At 40.2% G+C, this 18,256-nt stretch overlaps 1 protein-coding gene across 1 annotated transcript in view; it reads left to right on the forward strand.

Annotated features, from left to right (window-relative positions):
- Ror1 (receptor tyrosine kinase like orphan receptor 1) overlaps window positions 1–18,256 on the forward strand; it is a 345,026-nt gene that overhangs the window by 197,220 nt on the left and 129,550 nt on the right. Inside the window, exon 2 of the mRNA XM_048351478.1 lies at window positions 6,623–6,694. Coding sequence (XP_048207435.1) covers window positions 6,623–6,694 — 72 coding nt within the window. The remainder of the gene's footprint in view (window positions 1–6,622; window positions 6,695–18,256) is intronic.

An 18,256-nucleotide genomic window follows, 5' to 3' on the forward strand; every position in this document is an offset into this window, starting at 1 on the left:
TATTTTCAGTTTTGCTACCACAATAACATGTAGGGTACACTAGGTAATAAGTGATATAGACATTGTCTAGGGAGCTTGAACAGTTTACAGATGGAGTGTTTGTTGGACTTGTTGCCAGCTAGATCTGGGAATCACTGCATTAAACAGACTTCAGAGTATAGCTGAGATTAGTTTAAAAAAATAAAGTCTTTCCTCAACAATGATAAAGGCTACTTTGTTCGCTGCTGCACTTCAAGTCTTCATACACAGCACGAATTGTGCCTCTTAAACAGTTCTGCAAAGTCATTACTATTATGCCCCCTTCATGAATGTGGAACTAAGGGCTAGAGGTCTGAAGTAATTCTCTCAATGCCGTATCTAGAAAGTGGCAAAGCCAGGATTTGAATATGTTCACTCAAAACTGACTTTACTCATCTGTCTACTGTCTTTTCTTCCTACTGCTGTACTCTATGATTGTCTAAAAGTTTGGTGGGACACAAAGGTTACATGAGATGGGATTCTGGCTCTCAAGATGATTACTGTCTATTCAGAATGAAAGTGAAATATTTTATTCGTGCCCAAAGAAACATCATTAGAAAATTAGGTTAATTCGATTGTTCTTTTTTTATTTAGCAATAAACTGAATATCACTTAATTCGTTGGTTTATTGTCTGCCAAATTTCATGTTTGCTCTTCTGTGATTTAAACATTGGGTGAAGTAGAAGTAGTCTATTGTTTGAAGTTCTAACATGAGAAAGATTTCCCTGAGATAAGTATTTCAGTCTTTCAAGGAAATGGAATTTGTGCTCCAAAACATTTGACTTTCCCAGCATTTGGAAGGCAGAGGCAGGAAGATCATAAATTTGAGGTCAGCCTTAGCAATATAGCAACACCCAGTGTCAAATGAAACAAAACTTTCTGTTTTAGGAGTTGCAGGTGTAACTCAGTGGTACAACACTTATCATACTTAAGTCTTTGGACTAGAACTCCAATGCTGCCATCCCCCACCACAAAATCTTTTTTTGTTGTTGTTGTTGTTTTGGTGCTGTTCCTAGAGCTCTAACTCAGGGCCTGGGAGCTGTTTCTGAATTTTTTTGTTCAAGTCCAGCACTCTTCCACTAGAACAGTAGCTCCACTTCCAGCTTTTTTGGTGGTTAATTGTAGATAAGAATCTCATGGACTTTCCTGGAAAGGCTTGCTTCAAACTGTGATTCTCAGATCTCATCCTCCTGCATAGCTAGGATTACAGAAGTGAGCCACCAGCACTCCACTACAAAAGTTGTTTTACATATTGTGTTTTGTATCTCATATTTATCTAAGCAGACTGAAATTGAAATCATTTAATCTTTCTGTGTCACTATGTTGAATATGATTATTTTCTCTCTTGTAGGGGCAAAGGGCAAATTAGAAAGAGTCTGAACATTTAGAATCTTATAAGCATATTAGAGTAACTCTGCATTCCTGGCAGATGTTTGCATTGCTAGAGAGATAAAAAGCCAAAAAGCTAAGCATCAGTGGCTCATGCCTGTAACCTAGCTACACAGAAGGCTGAGCTATGAGGACTGGGGTTCAAAGCCAGCCTGGGAAGGAAACTTTGTGAGATCCTTATTTCCAATTAACCAATAAGTAAGAAATGGAACTGTGGCTCAGGCGGTAGAGCCCTAACCTTTGAGCAGAAGGTAGGGTACAGCTCCCAGGTCCTGAGTTCAAACTGCAGTAAAAATAAATAAATAAATAAGCAAGCAAGAAAACATAAAAAAAAAAAGATTCAGACTTGGTTGAAGAATCTATTTAGGAAGTATATAAGGCCTTAGACTTATATACTTAAAATTGAGAGAAATATTTCCTGTTTCTAGTAGAAACAGAAGCCAGACAGATGGTGTATACCCATAATCCCAGCTACTTTCGAGACAGAAATAGGATTGTGATTTGAGGCCAGCTCCAGAAAAAGAACATGACCATAACTGATAAAAGAAAAGGACTAGGGCTCAAGTAGAAGGTCCTGAATCCAGTCCCTAGTACTAAAATCATAAAGGAAAAGAGAGAGAGGTCTGGGAATATGGCCTAGTGTCAAGACATGAAGCCCTGGGTTTGATTTTTTTCAGCACCACATATATAGAAAATGGCCAGAAGTGGTACTGTGGCTCAAGTGGCAGAGTGGTAGCCTTGAGCAAAAAAGAAGCCAGGGACAGTGCTCAGGCCCTGAATTTAAGGCCCAGGACTGGTGTGTGTGTGTGTGTGTGTGTGTGTGTGTGTGTGTGTGTGTGTGTGTGTGTGTGTGTGTGTGTGTGTGTGTGTGTGAGAGAGAGAGAGAGAGAGAGAGAGATGTCTTTTGAGACAAATGCAGATACATGATTAGGATAGATGAAGCCAGACTACTGTATACTGTCTTTAGTGTGTTGACAGGACCCCTTCTGTCAGCTCATTGTTCACCAGTAGAAAATCTTGTTTTGTTCAAAGGAGGAAATAAGGTGATCTGGGCTAGTACTAGCACTGTGTACCAGAAGTCACCAAATCATCCGCATCAATGCGCTTGTTTGTTGGTTCTCCTGAAGTTGACACACTGAGGAAAGCATCCCCTTTTTATGTGCGCCACTCTGGCTGCTCAGAAATTCCTTGATTATCTCTCAGGATTCAGCTCTGAGGATAACATCACATCTTAGAGGTGTGGACAGAGGATATAGAGCTCAATGAGAGGTGGGCATCTCTCTTTCCTAAGCCAATTTCTATCTTAGAATGACTAGGATTTCGACAAAATCCTTTTGACGTTTGTGAGCCTCCTCTTAATCTATGAAGGGAGGCGAATGGAGCATTTTTTTTTTACCACAGTTATAGAGATTTTATTAGTGGAGTTGATCCTGTTGAAGGAGGCTTAAAAGCCTCACTTCACTTTCACACCCTCCATTCCTCTGTGTGATTATAATGATACTTCCATGAAAAATCCTATGGATTTAAAGAGCATAGTTTGCTGAACCAGTCCAGGATGTCAGGACCCACCCAAATATATGTTTCTATTGCACTCAGCTTTTGTGGCCACTGGACTGCTACGCATCTCATGAATGTACCCTGTGCCTATGTAACCTCCTGTATCGTTGCATCAAAGATACAGGATGTGCATGTGTCATGACTAGGTGCTTCTTGGAAGAGCTTCCAGATCCAGTTAATCTGCCAACATCTGAGATGAACCAGTAATCTTTTTCTAGCATAGACTTTTCATCAATGAAGAAGATTCAAGACTTTTTCCCACATCTTTCCTTCCAAATAAAACTCTCACTGTTCTATCTTAAATATCCAAACCATATGATTTGCAGAGCCAGTTGGAAGAAGTCAATCATCAGAAAAACTGCAGAGATAATAGCTCCAGTTGGTCAAATGGGAAGAATAGCTTTAGAGGTTTGCTCTCCTACAGAGATTGAAAATGGTAAGGGCCAACATTTCCTAAAACATACTAGATTTGCTTAAATTGGATAAAAGCACATATAAACATACGTTCCTTGAGAATTGGTGACCAATTCAGGAAAATCTCATAAGATGAAATGATTGTCTTGGATCAGGGAAGCATGTGAAATATTTTTTTAAAGCATGGTGATTGTCTTATTTCAAACACAGAGACACAGCATCTAACCAGGCATGTCCATGTAGAGCGTGCCTACTCTGTCTCTCTAGTTGGAGGAGGCGTACAGGATGCTTTTGCTACAATGATCACAGCAAAACAGTGTTGTAGTCTGTCAGGTTGGCTTTTATTGCCTCATTTTAGGGACAGAACAACAAAAGTTAAAAGATATCATCATCACAAACTTCATAAATGGCAGAGATTGATCACTTAATTTAGCTGTATATTTCTTTCCACTACATATTCCTTGTTTGAACCCCAGCTACTTGGGAGGCTGAGGTAGGAGAATTGCAGTGAGATCAGCTGGGCAAAAGCCTGATATTCTATCTGTAAAGCAAACTAAAAGGAAGATATTGAGGGTAAAGCTCAAGTGCTTTCCTAATAAGTCATGAGACCTTGAGTTAAATCCCCAGTACCACTAAAAACATGAAAGCCAGAAAGGGAGGGAGGGAGGGGGGGAGGAAAGGAGGAAGGGAAGAAAGGAAGGGAGGAAAAATAGCACTTTTTAGATGTTATTATCCATACTTTAAAATCTTTTATCTGTACTGTCATTTTACCCTAGAGGCTGATCATGTGGTTATCTGAAAAAATGAACACTGAGGCCAAGACCAAAATTCCTCAGAATCAGCACCATCAGTTAATGAGTTTGCATATGGAAATTATCTTTGTCTTTGCCCAAGAACTGAGTGGTAATTTGTGTCCAGGGACATATGGGGAACAATTTCCATGTGAGCAGTGCCAAGATCTAATCATTTGTCATCCATCCCAAATTATATTCAACAATTCAAATTCAGGTTGGGAAAACCACGTAACCTATAGCTAATGTTCTATCAAGTGAATACTGTAAAATGAAACCTATGTTTCTGTGTAACTGTGAACCGCAGTAAGATGAAGCTATGAAAACACTGAAGGAAAATGCTGTCAAAGTCTGTCTTAATCCCACCATGTCCCCTGCCTTCTTCTTGTCCAAAAGCCACCTAGTCTTGCTGTGCTTCTGTTCCCCAGCTCCCTCAAGTCTGGGTGGAGGAGTGCTGCTGCTTCTTTTTTCTTGCCAATACCAAGGCTTAAACTCAGGGCCTGAACACTGTTTGTTAGCACTATAAACTCAATCTGGCTCTTTACTGCTAGAGCCACAGCTCCACTTCAGGGTTTGTGCTGGTTAATTGGAGATAAGAGTTTCATGTATGTTCCAACCCAGACTCGCTTTGAACCTCCATCCTCAGGTCTTAGCCTCCTAGAATTACAGGTATAAGCTACCACCACCCAGCTTCTTCCAGGGGGAGCCACCATAGCCAACACTTCACGAGCAAGGGCCTTCATTATGGAACGAGCCAGAGTGGGTGGCAGCAGAAGGGAAGTCAGGCAGAAGTGCAGTGGAGTTGCATGTGGCAAGCCCCCCAAGAATAGCCCTCAGTCACCTGTGTGAAATACCTGTCTATATGAGCAGAGTTTGTTAAAAAGCACTGTCTCCTACCATGGCATCGCATTAAGTATTTTTCTATTTGTAGTAAGTATTTTCAGGACCCCCTAATAACAGTCTATGCTGTTTTTTGACTCAGGACAAAAGAAGAATCTGGGACTTCTGGGGATGGAAGAGAATGTCATTTGTCTACTTGCCTTGTCACCTGTTTCTAAACCAGGGAAACAGATATACCAAAAAGTCAGAAGAATCAAAATAACCCTTTGTCTCTGCCTAGTATGGCAGGTAGACTGAATGAAAGTAGACTTTACAGTCTCAGTGGGTAAACGTGTTCCTAGCAAGGACAAGGATATAAGGGTGTATGGCTATTTGGCAGACAGACATTATCAATAAATAAGGACCTATAGGAAGTATGCTTACATTTGTGAAAAGGTGACACCAGAGGTGAGGTGAAAAGAAATCCAGTTTTCTAGCTTTGAGTACAAGACAGGACAACAAGAGCTCCTGCAATGTGTGCTGGCAGCCAAGCACATAGACCAAGCTCTTTTACTTATGAAAGTCAAACCTAGATTCCAACTCAGATCTGTTTTTAGTAACTCTTAGAAGACATTGTATTGAAAAGACTCAACAGCAGATGTCAGGTGTAATAGGCAAAAAGAGCCATAATAGATGAATGACATCTTCACTTGATTGAAGGGGTGGTAGGAGGGTGACATCTTGTGTGCCATCAAGCTGATGACCTGGGTCCTCTCCAATCACCTCTGTCACTTATGTTCTATAATGTGGTGTGTGTGTGTGTGTGTGTGTGTGTGTGTGTGTGTGTATGTGTGTGTGTGTAGGTACATCCTAAGGGGATTATAACATGACTATATTAAAATATATGATGTCATGGCAGCTTATTGAAAAGTTTTGAACCTTCATCATGTATTATGTGTTTTAGATTATTAATTTGTGCGTTGGCTTGAATTGTGGTGATTTTGAAAACTATCATTTTTTAAAGTTTAGTTACCTTGAATAGTTCTCTGTATTCAAATACTTATCTTTCTTTTATCTTGACTTGAAGTGACAACATGGAGAAATTAATTTCTCCTATTACTACCAAACACGACAGATAAAAGCAGCAGGAAAGCTTTGTTCATCTTTTCCATGGGAAGATGATGGGGTATATTAGTGCAAGAATTGTCTTGTAACAAGAAAAAGAAGAGCATATGTTTGTTAATATGTTATCGCTTCTGCTGGCTTGTTTTTGTGTTCAAATATTTGTATTCTTTTTTATTATTATTCTTAACTAGTTGCACAAAGGAGTTGCCATTTAACAGAACAGTTTATGAATACAAGATACCTTGATCAGTCATATTATTTTCAGTTTCAACTGTCAAAGCTAGAGTTTCCAAGTAAAGGTCTTCTGATCTGTCTTATAGTTTGTTCATTTGGAGGATCTTGAAAGTATAAGCTGCTCTGCATGGATACTGGGCCATTTCAGTTTAATTAGTCCTGAACTGTCTGCTCTCTGAAGGCAGACATTTTGCAAGTCTCCTGTAGCAGTCCTAAGTTACTATATTGTATTTACTACTGCCCTTGTCTCCTCCCTCCCTTCTTTCTCTTTCCAGAAACAGAGCTGTCCGTCACTGCTGAGTTAGAGCCTACCTCATCATGGAACATTTCAAGTGAACTCGACAAAGGTACATGTTGGTGCAGGGGTTGGGGGCTGGGCACACACACACACACACACACACACACACACACACACACATTCACATTGGGAGCAAGGAGAGAAGTGTAAAGTTCCCATTTTTAATCTTGGCAGTTTCATCTTTGAAATCAACTACATTTCAGATCACTAGAAAGAGATGGTGGCCAAAATAAATTCCCAGCTTACCCTGTAATCATTTAACATTTAATTATTTGGAATTCCATTATTTTTGAGGAGGACTTTTTTTCTTTTGCTTTTCGTTCCCTTATTCTTCTAAAATGTTCCACATGGCGAAAATGCTTCAAGATGTGAAACAGGGTTGTTCCTGACCTTCCTGACACTACATCCAGTGGATCTTACTTAGAGGATTTGATTCAGCCTGAGCCAGGACTGATCAGAGCTGTTTGTGGAATGACCTTTTAGATGATCATTTGATGTGTTTGCTGGGTTCAGGTTGGCGTATTTGGATATTTGTAATTGCCTGTGCCTGCAGGTGGTAGCTTTGTATATGCACGTGGAAAACAGATTCCCACTATGGAGTTGTTGCTTAACATTAATTAAGCCCTGCCATATGCTAAACTTTGGCTATTCTACAGAGATGCTATGGCCTGGACACATTCAAAAGCCCTGTGTTCTGGCTCAACTTGCCTTTCAAGCCTTATTAGTAGTAGTAGTAGTTTTAGTTTCTATGTATATCACTTGCCAAATTTTTATTTCTTGTTGTATATCCTATTTTTTTTCTTCATGGATTACCCTTTTTCTTTGCTTATGCCCAGCTTCTCTTTCAAGTCTGAGTGTAAATTCCATATTGTCCACAGGTTCCTTTCTCTTTCCTCTGCAGGAAGTGGTCTTTATCTCTTTGGAGTTTCTATAGTTCTTTTGTGTAGTCTTTTCTTGATATTTTCTGTATTATAATGTGGTAATTTAAATACCTGTTCATTTCATTTGTCTTTCCTATGATTTATTCCCTGTTGTCACTGTATTTGATTTTGGTACCCTGGGTATTGTATATACATTTACCTGAATTAGGGAAGGGAAGGGAAACATCAAAATGGTGAGAAAAAGGATAAAGGGTGAACCAGTGCAGCAGTGATACTCACCAGACAATATGTTGGAAATTAACTATTCAACTCAGGGGATGGGGGAGGACTTGGGTGAAGGGAAGGTGGGAGAAAAACGAGGGATGGGGTAACAAGTATGACAAGAAATGTACTCACTACCTTAGTATGTGACTATAGCTCCTCTGTACATCACCTTGACAATAAAATTACATTTTAAAATAAATAAGTAAATAAAAGAAATTTCCTTATAGTTATCCATACCAAAAATACCTATCCATTCTTTTTTTTTCATTTTATTTTTTATTATCTTGATGTAGTTGTACAAAGGAGGTGCCATTTAACAAAGAAATTTAGGAATACAATATATGGGATCAGAATCACCCCTTTCACCATTCGCACCCTGTCCATTCTTAAGCTCCAAAGTTCCTTAAAGGTAAAACTTTGTAGGTCTTGTCTCCTTCTTTCTCTATCTCCATCACAAAATCAAACACAGACCCTGCCTGGTTCATAAGAAATCCTCAGGACATGTGGGATTGCAGGGGGCCCTGCACCCCGGGTCCTCTCCCAACCAGCGGGAGAGGCGAGGAAGCGCATCCTGCCGAGGGTGAACCCAGAATAGGTAACGAGCCGCGAGTCACCCGCTCTCAGCCCAACCCAGCCTTTCGCCCGCAGTTGGACAATCAGACTACTCGGGAGAAGTTCAAGACTGCTCAGTTTAGTGGTGCGGACCGGATCTTAAGTATGGGCAATGGCAGGAAGAGGAGGGTGTAACATACCTAGCCAGGGGCTATGATTGGTGGTCCAAGCTGTCAGTCAAGGGCGGAAGGCCATGGGACCTCCCTAAGGGGCAGCCTAAGTACTAGCAGGACCGCCCCCAGGTTACTGCCGGCAGCCATCTTGCTGCAAATGGTCTTAAGGCTGGGAGGCGTGGCCGGCTAGAGCCGCCTTTCCAGTTCCTGACCTGGAAGGCAGGCGGGGCTAACCGGGATCCCTCTTCTGGGAGGCGGTGCAAACAAGCACGCCCCCAGGGACTGAGGCAGGCGGGGCTCTTCAGGGCCTCACTCCCAAGGTGCAACAGCCACACACCTCCGGGGCGAGAACAGGCGGGGCCAGTCGGTGCGCCCCACATGGGATGATGAGACACACCTTACCTAGTAATGGATCTGCTCCTCACATTTAAACTATGGAGGTATCATTCCTAATATGGACATACTTACTGAGTTTCTACTTCAGTTCAAGCACAACCTTGAGTTCTGAGATTGCAATGATACAAAGGAAAATTAAAGGACCTTTAAACTGCTAATATATCCACTTGCAGTTGTCTTTGTGTCCTAGGAGGGAATATTTTACAAAATAACACTAGATGCAGTTATTTTCCCAGCCATCCTTTTATGAGGCATTTTAAGATGAGGAGAGTATCTTTCATCTTAAGTCAAAGGACATTTATTGTCATTTTTTTCCACTGTTGAATTTAATCTGGGTATGCATTTGATAATAAAGGAAAGAAAAGCGATTGCATAGTAGTCCTCTCCATCCCAGGCACCAAGCACACTTCCTAGGAGGCAGGAGATTTCCAACACATTTTTATGGAATTTTTCCTATATAGTGAAAAAGAAATAAAGTTCAATAAACGATAATGCCTGTTTTGTCCTAGGCACCATGCTAGGTGCTTCCAATATGTATAGTTATTGTGCAAACACTTTTGCTACCAACAAAATAACTACCTGTCATTGATCAGCCTCTAATGATTGATGCAGAAGAGTATTGATTATGTGTTTAGAAAAGGTGACAAAGCTACTTGTAAGACCTTGGTCTCCTGGACTTGGAATTTCTATCACACCAGTGCAGTACTTAGCAGTATTTACCTTTAGAGAAGGGAGCAATGTCAGTAACAGTGAGCCAGCTGGCTAGAGGAGAGCTTTATGCTCATTATTTAGATTTGCATTCCACAGAGCATGGTGGCTTCTCAGGAATTTTTAACATCATCTTTTTCCAGATGATAATTGGATTGTGACCTTTAATTCTCTTTTCAAATTACAGAGTAAGCCATGTAATTCATGCATTCATTTATTGATCCAATTCTTATTGATTTTTACTCTGGTCTAGATACTGTGAAGAGCTAGAATCTATAAGTTTGTTAGGAAAGGGCTCTTCTCCTTCATGAACTCAGAACTTGATTGAAAAGACAGATATGTAAATGGTCATGTGGATAGATGAGCTCTTACGGGACATTTTCCCTACTAACAGGAGATGCTGGTACAAATAATAAGTAAAATGTACAGTGAACCTTGTTCATGTACTAAAAGAAAATTCTTCAGGTCCTATAATGAAAGGCAAGCTCAATGCCCAAGCAATGATCAGAGAGAGGGAATTAAACAAAATTTGCGTGTATGCTTCCCAGTGACTGGAAGTCCACCAAAAAAAATCTCCCTATAGTAGACTGAGTGAGCAATGCCTGGCTTAAGTATGAAAGAAGACATGTGGCATGAAGCTCTTTCTACTACCATGGGCTACTGGGCTCACCTGTGTAAAATTAAAGCATCAACATGCAGTCTTCATAACCCATGAGGAGTCTTGTCATGTGCAACACAAGTCATAGAACAAGAACATAATAATTTTTGTAGAGTTAAACTCTGAGACCCTGACAGTCATAAACCTAAAACTACTTCATGAAAATGCCTCAAATCCCAGTGCATGAAAGTCTCCCACTTTAAAAACAGGAAAATTCTTACTAATGTTAAGTATATACTACATATACATATATATGCATGTGTGTATGTAATATATACATGCACATATATACTCATATATGCTTGTGCACTCACATATATGCATATGTGTGTACATACATACATACATACATACATGCATGCATGCATGCATGCATGTAGTGGCACAAAAGTTACCATTAACAGTAGTCAGCTAACAAAGCACACTAAAGAATCCATATGATAGGAACGAAAGACAGTAGGATAACTTGAGAGTGAAGACAGAGAAATCACAGGGAAAGTATGGGATAATGTGTCAGAGCAGTAGACAGAATTTGAAGGGACTTGGAAATTCTAGAATTGAAAAATAGTTTAAAAAGTTAAAAATCTTTCCATTGAGTTAAACAATCTCTTAGTTATACTAAACCTTGGGATTGTCATAACCGACTTTTTTCAAAAACCTACCTCTAATTCCCTAAATATATCATCTCTTTCCATTTTCTATACCTTAGTTTGTCAAGTTTCTTCTGGCTGGATTATCCTTAACCCTGTTCTTTACTTGGCTAACTCTTTTACATCATCTTTAATCTTTAAGGAAACTTAATCCTCTCCAACCTTAGGCCTCCTACTAGACATACCACTGAATAAGACAGATGGAGTTCCACCTTGGTAAACCACCTTGAGGGGAAAACAGAAAATGAACAAATCCTCCCATCCACCTTATTGACCATAGTGCCTTGAGAATCAACATAGCATATTATCCCCTGTGTACCTTGACAGGATCTCGCTGCATTGAAATGTTCTGTTTTATGGCTGCCTCTCTAAAGATGAAGTCTCTGCTGCCTCTTTCTGCCTCTCAGTACCAGTGCTTGGCAGATAGTAGGAGACATGCCAGTAAACCATTCAGGTTCCTTTTGCAGCTATGCTGATCTATGGTTACTAAGTGTGGGTACTTGCTAAGCATATTGCATGCTTTATTTGAATTCATACCACCCTGTATGGTAGCATGGATGAACAATGAGGTGCATAGGGACTTAAGGGTGTTCAGAGAATTAGCAAAAGGTCACAGTTGGTTGTAGGTGGTACCAAGGTCTCAACCATGGCCTTGAGGGTTACCTGTCCAGTATGATAGCTAGGTGCACTATCTCTGTTGTATTCACAAGGAGAAGTAATAACATTGCTGGAATGTTTTAACACCTTCCTTTTCACCAGATGCTCTATTCCACCCATCTACCCCAGTTGGCCTTCCTTGCTTCACTAGGGTCCTGGTTTGCTGTTCAGTCAGAGGCATTAGACAAAACCTACGTATCCTTTCCAACAGGAAATGGAATATAAACGAGACAAGAACACCTGGGAAGATCCTTTGATTGCTACTATTGGTAGGTCATGGGGATAATGTGTGAAACAAATGCTTCAGAAACAAGTACCTCCTAAAAGAAATTGATCTTTGGGGGCCCAGGTTCAGCTTCACAGTGGGCTGGAGATTGGTGATATGAGGGCCCCTTTCTCTTCTTCATAGGGGTTATTGAGGCTCTGTGTGGAAGCCAAACGTTTCTTTTGGAAGGACTAGACAGGGAGTAAGTCAGCTATCTGGAAAAAATAAAATACCACTAGCAGCAAGAACGGAGGCCTACTTCCAACTGCAAATAGCTCTCTGTATTGGTATTGAGGGGTATTTATTTATCAGCTTAGAGCTTTATGTATCAAAAGCACATTTATAATGTAGTTCTTATGAGCATAGGCCCTGGTCTTACTCCATTCTGAGCTTTTTTTTGCTCATGTGAGCTGGGTTATTTGTACCTATTGCCTAGTTGCTGTTGTCTGGCTAACAAGCATGTCTGTGGGACACCTGTTTATGTTGTGATTGAAGAACTACTTACAAGGCCCTAATGGGGAGACACATCCTTGACTTGGCCCCTCAGCCCACAGCTTCCCTCAGAGCTTCACTGTTAAAGGCTCCTTAATCCCAACCAGCATGAACGTGTAGTCCCTTGCTCTTGTTCCTACTCTGTTTGATTTGTCGTAGGCACCTACATAACTTATTTTGATGTATGAACTAGCCTGTAGCATGGGGTTTGATTCTCAGCTCCTTCAAATGGAGTAGCTGAGCCATTCTGCCATACGCCTGATCGTAGGTATTGGAGCAGTGACAGTGGGTAAAGGTGGCATGAAGGGAATGACCTTGGTACTGGGCAAGCTGAAAACCAGTTCTCCTGGAATTGGGATCTCTGAATGCTTACACAGCTTTCATGTTTCATCATCAATACTAATCACTGGAAGAATTCCCTATGGAATTCTTACGTGATATTTAAGATCAGCATGCTGAACAATTTTTAAACCTCACCTTCTAATGGTTTACATAGAGGATACTAATGTAACAAATCAGAAAACCCAGGTTCTGGGAGTAATAGTTGGGGACATACATATAGGGCTCCAACCATCCAGCAGCTTTCTCTGTCTCTTGAACTTCACTTTATCCTGTCTCTTGTGCCAATACAACCCAGAATTCAAATGCATATACTTAACAAGTCAGTATATTTTCATAAAGCCAAAGTGAAGTTTGAAATCAAATGTACAATACCAATGTAGTGAACAGATATTGTTGAGTGCATACCAAGGACTAAACCTAAACTCAAGGCTGAGGAGGAAATAATGAGTAAGGCAGAAGCAGTTTTGCTCTTGGATCCTCTTCAGTTTGGTGGTAGAGACTTTAAATATTTTCTTCCCCATTCACAGATATAATAAAAATCATTAAATTTCAGTAGTGATAAGTGCTATAAAAAAGAAATAGGAAAACACAACCTTTATTATTATTTTTTTGAACAAAGAACTCTCAATCCTTGTCTGGGCACCACAAACAACTACCTGAGGTAGGCCTTACCTTTCCTTCTCTATGGCCTATTTCCTGGGAGCTTTTGTGTCATAACTCCACCCTAGCCCTCTGTGTCATGAAGAAGTTGGTCTACAACAGGGCAAGCTTCAGGATGAGGATGAGGACCCACAGAAGCAGGAAGGCAGTGAGATCTCGGCAAACACCAACTCTTCAACCTATTACTGACATCATTACAAGGTAGTGGAATGTGAAAGAACTTCTTTTAGACGAAGTTGGAAAACTTTGCATTCCTGTGCCAGGCAAGGTTTCTTGCAGACCCATGAGCAGCTCACCAATTATCTCTTCAATTCTAAGGAATCTTACTTCGTAGTTGTTCAGTCAAGACCCCATCCATAAGTATCCACTGTGCCTGAGTTTTTTTTGTGTGTGTGTTTGGTTTTTTTTGGCCAGTCCTGGGCTTTGAACTCAGGGCCTGAGCACTGTCCCTGGCTTCTTTTTCTCAAGGATAGCACACTACCATTGAGCCACAGAGCCACTTCTGGCCATTTTCTACATATGTGGTGCTGAGGAATCGAACCCAGGGCTTCATGTATACAAGGCAAGCGCTTTTGCCACTAGGCCATATTCCCAGCCCCTGTGCCTGAGTTTATTCCCGGCTAATGCTTTGAGAAACTGTCCCCCACCCTAACTGATTGAGCAGAGTAGGAAGTTCAACTCCCCATATGTTTCAGACTTCCAGCTCTGTCTCCTGTTCTTACAGTGAAGATTAACTTATTATATGACCATTTTCTGCATTGATTCCATTTTTAGATGCCCTTAGTCACACCTGACCATCTGATCATTGTACATGAACTTCTTGCCCATAGCTTTTACTTATCTTTGGAACTTGGAAAGATGGACTCTTCTCAAAGGTCTTTCCAAGGATTATAATCTCAACATCACCTCTAGTGCTTATAGTTGCCCATTCATTCACTCACTCGTTCATTCAGCTGTTACCCACTATATACCAAGTGTGTGCCTGGCTCTGAACAGAGGATACAGCGGTGAAATCAAATTTGTCGTTTTCTGGTGGAATTAGCAGATCCCTGAGTAGGAGTGCCTGTCATAGCTAGCACTTCTAGAAAATATGGATAAAAATTCTGGGGGCCAGGAGGGGATGAAAGACACTGCCATGTTCATTTCAGAGGTAAAAAAAACAAGTTGAAGTGAAGCAGCAGCAGATCCAGAATTCAAATCTAGAGATTGTCAGCTACCAGGTTCATATACTATATACTCAATGACTACCTCCTTCAAAATGAATGATGCTTGTTTATAAGGAGGAACGAAAATAGGGGGTTCTAGACCTCCTAGCTGATAGTGTCTCTTTTATGGAAGAGGATATTCTTAATTACCTGTGGGTGATTCTGTCTTTGTAGACTTTCCTCATAATGCCAAAAATGAGGTTTGGGGAATACCTGGAGGAACCTTTAAAGGCCGTATCAGAATGCACCTTCAGGATTTTCATACTCATTTTTAGGGCCAATTGACACAAGAAAATTTATTAGGAAGATGGTTCAGAGAGATCAACTTTTTTTAATTGGGTGGACCTGGTGGTTCTAAGCCATCTGTTTCCCTTCCCTTTAATCCTTTCTTCCTTTGTAAAAGCATTGAATTTAAAGAAAGCTAAGTTGCAAAAGCTAAGAATGTTTGTAGTAGAATACAAGGTCAAACAGAAAATTTGAGTGAAGATCTTAAAAAAAAAAGGAGAGGTGGATCTAAGGCATTATGCAGGGCTAAATTTGCTGTTTTAAATAAATAATCTTTACTCTGACATAGTCTTACAAAATAAGTATCTTCTTTTATAGATGGGAAAATTAAAAGAAGACTAAAAACTTAGTATAAGGTTACATAATTAGTTTACTCTTTTGTGAAGAAGCAATTCTCCCTCATTCTATAGAAATTGAAACCAATTGCATAACCGTTATCCAAGAATTCTCAAGAAAGTGGGGGGGGGGGTCAGTATTGTTTAGTTTTCCGTTACTGTGATAAATACCTAAGATAAGCAATTTAAAAGTAGGATTTTTTTAGTTTAGTAAATGGTTTCACAAAAGAAGAGGATGGGCTAGAATTCCTTCTAAGACCTGCCCCTAGTAACCTAAATTCCTCCCACTAGGCCCCACCTCTTAAAGGTTTTACTGCCTCTTACACAGACTGTGACCAAGTCTTCAACACATAGCCTTTGGAGGACATGAATATTACTAATATTGAAGTTTTCTTCCATCTCCAAAATTCCATGACTGAAGAACTTTTAGTATCAGACATAAATTTGATAGAAATTGACCCATAAAATCTTCCTTTTTCCATCATATTGTAGAAGAGATATGTTATAAAACACTTATCAAGTTACCATTATGTTATTTCCTATGTTGTTTTCCTGCCAGTATTTATGAAGTTCTTTGGAAAGCACAGCTTTGGAAATATCTAATCCAATAAAAATTGACTTGGTTCTAAACAATAAGAGCTATTTTTCAAGCAAAGGCTGCACTGTCTGGGGAAAAGTGGAAAATATGCAGGAGTTGTCACTTGAATCTGGAAGTCAGATGGATGGAGTATTTAGCCATGCTGTCCTGATGACATTCCATGCTGAAGGTGGGTCCCTGAAGACTGAGCCTCTTGTGTCAGCTCCTGGGGCAGGCAGCCAACATTCTGGAACAGCTGCCATTTTTCTTGCGTGATTCATGTGTGAAAATGTTCCCCCCATAAGAATTTGGGTCATCTTCCCAGAGCCAGAGTCTTATCAGACCAGAAGCATGGACTTATACAAATGGATACCACTTGGGATGTCTATGAATGCTAAGGATTGTCTGGTCCACATAAACCTTGTGGTTTGTAGCATCTCATGGTTGGGTACATTGTGTGGTGTGCTTAACAGAATTGGGCCTGGGAATTTGAAGATGGTGTACATTTTGGTATTAGAGTTATTCTTTAGTAACTCTTTACCTCTGTCTTCTCAGTCGGAATAGTCTTAGTATTACCACTTTTGTGAAACTTGAATTTGAACAATGTGTGTGTGTGTCTGTGTGTCTGTGTGTCTCTATGTGTGTAACATTCTGGCGAGTACAATGAAACTCCTCTCTACTTTTGTGGTTGTCATTAGAAATGACAATATTAAATCTGAATTCACTGCCAGCAACATCCGAAGACAGTTAATTTTTTTTCTTTACTTTTTGTTCCTGGTTTCTTTTCCTAGGAAAAAATATCAGCATCCTCCTCATCTTCCATTTTCATTATGCAAAATATTTTGTTGCTAGATTAGAATCACGAGAGGCACTATGACATTTTTAGCATCTTGCAAGGCAGAATAGAATCAGCTTCAATACAAAGTTGGTCATGCTTTGGGATCAGTTATTCCACTCTCCTGTGAGCTTAACTGACATGAAAAGACAGTGAGTCTCCAATATCAAGCAGTGCTTTTGTGGCAGAGGGGAGATGCCACCCCACTCCACCCCAAGGGCTGCACTGTAGCCTTTCAGGTGTATATGCGAACTGCTATGGAGGTCCCCATCAGGCCTGTGTGTCTTTGTTCCCTAATTACAGTCATGTTGTACACCTTAAGGATTTGAAACCCACAGAATGAAGTCCTTAATTAACTGCCATTGCTGTTTGCACTCAATTTGAACAGACAGGGATAAAAAAAAAACTTTAAAGAAAAAAAGGGATTTCGTTAAAAAGCAGTTGCTTTGGTGATTTCCCTTAAATGAAGTATCTAGAATGGTCAAATTCATAGACAAAAAGCAGAATGAGGTCGCTGTGGGGGTTGGTGAGAGGAGGAAGAGGGAATTGGTATTGAGCAGATATAGAGCTGTAGTTTGAGGCTATGAAAACTTGGCTGGTTACCCAACAATGTAAATACACTTAATGTCTCAAAATCATATACTTTAAATGATCAAAATGGTACGTCTCATTGTGAATATTTCATCATAATAAGAAAAAATCCCACAAATTGTCCATGTGATTTGGAATCTCCACACCTGGACATCTGCTTCTTCAGGAACAGCCCTCTGATAAGACCAAAGAACCATAATAATTTATTCTAATTTTTGTATTTTGCTGCTTTCAAAATCACCTCAAATGCATGATTGACAAGCTGGGAGAAAGATGGTGCCAGGTCTCCTTTTCCCCTCTTGTATAGCTGGCTAGCTGAAAGCCCAAAGTTTCCCAGCTGATAGCTAAGAACTTTGCATTCTTGGAGCCAAGCAGGAAGAATCTGGTATAAATTTAGTGTGTGCATGTGCCAGAGCTGGACCTTGAACCCCAGACCTCATGCTCTAGCTTGGCATTTAAAAAAAAATTATTTATTGTCAGTGATGTACAGAGGGGTTACAGTTTCATACATAAGGACATGGTACATTTCTTGTGCTATTTGTTACCTCCTCCCTCATTCCCCCCTCCCCCCCTTTCCCTCTCTCCCCATGAGTTGTTCAGTTGGTTTACATCAAACAATTTTGCAAGTATTGCTTTTGGAGTCGTTTGTCTTTTATCTGTTGTCTCTCGATTTTGATATTCCTTTTCCCTTCCCTAGTTCTAATACCAGTATATATAATATCCAGGGTACTCAGATGAGATACAGTGATTAGCTTGGCATTTTCACACAAGGCTGATGCTCTACCAGTTGAGCCATACTCGCACTTTTGGCTTTTTTTCTGATTAATTAGAGATAAGAGTCTCAGACTTTTTTCAATCTTGGCTGACTTTGAACGGTGCTTCTATGATCTCAGCCTCCTGAGTAGCTAGCATTATAGGCATGAGCCACCAGCACCTGGCTTGTGTGTCAACATTTTAACTTGATGTTTAACATTTTATCCTTACTGGCCCTGGAAAGCACATTAATATGTGTTTGAAGGATTTTTCATGAATTTTAGACACTTGACGTAGTTTGGAGACTTTTCAACACAAAAATAAGGTAATGT

This window comes from Perognathus longimembris, chromosome 7, assembly GCF_023159225.1.
Source record: "Perognathus longimembris pacificus isolate PPM17 chromosome 7, ASM2315922v1, whole genome shotgun sequence".
NCBI classification, from domain to species: Eukaryota; Metazoa; Chordata; class Mammalia; order Rodentia; family Heteromyidae; genus Perognathus; species Perognathus longimembris.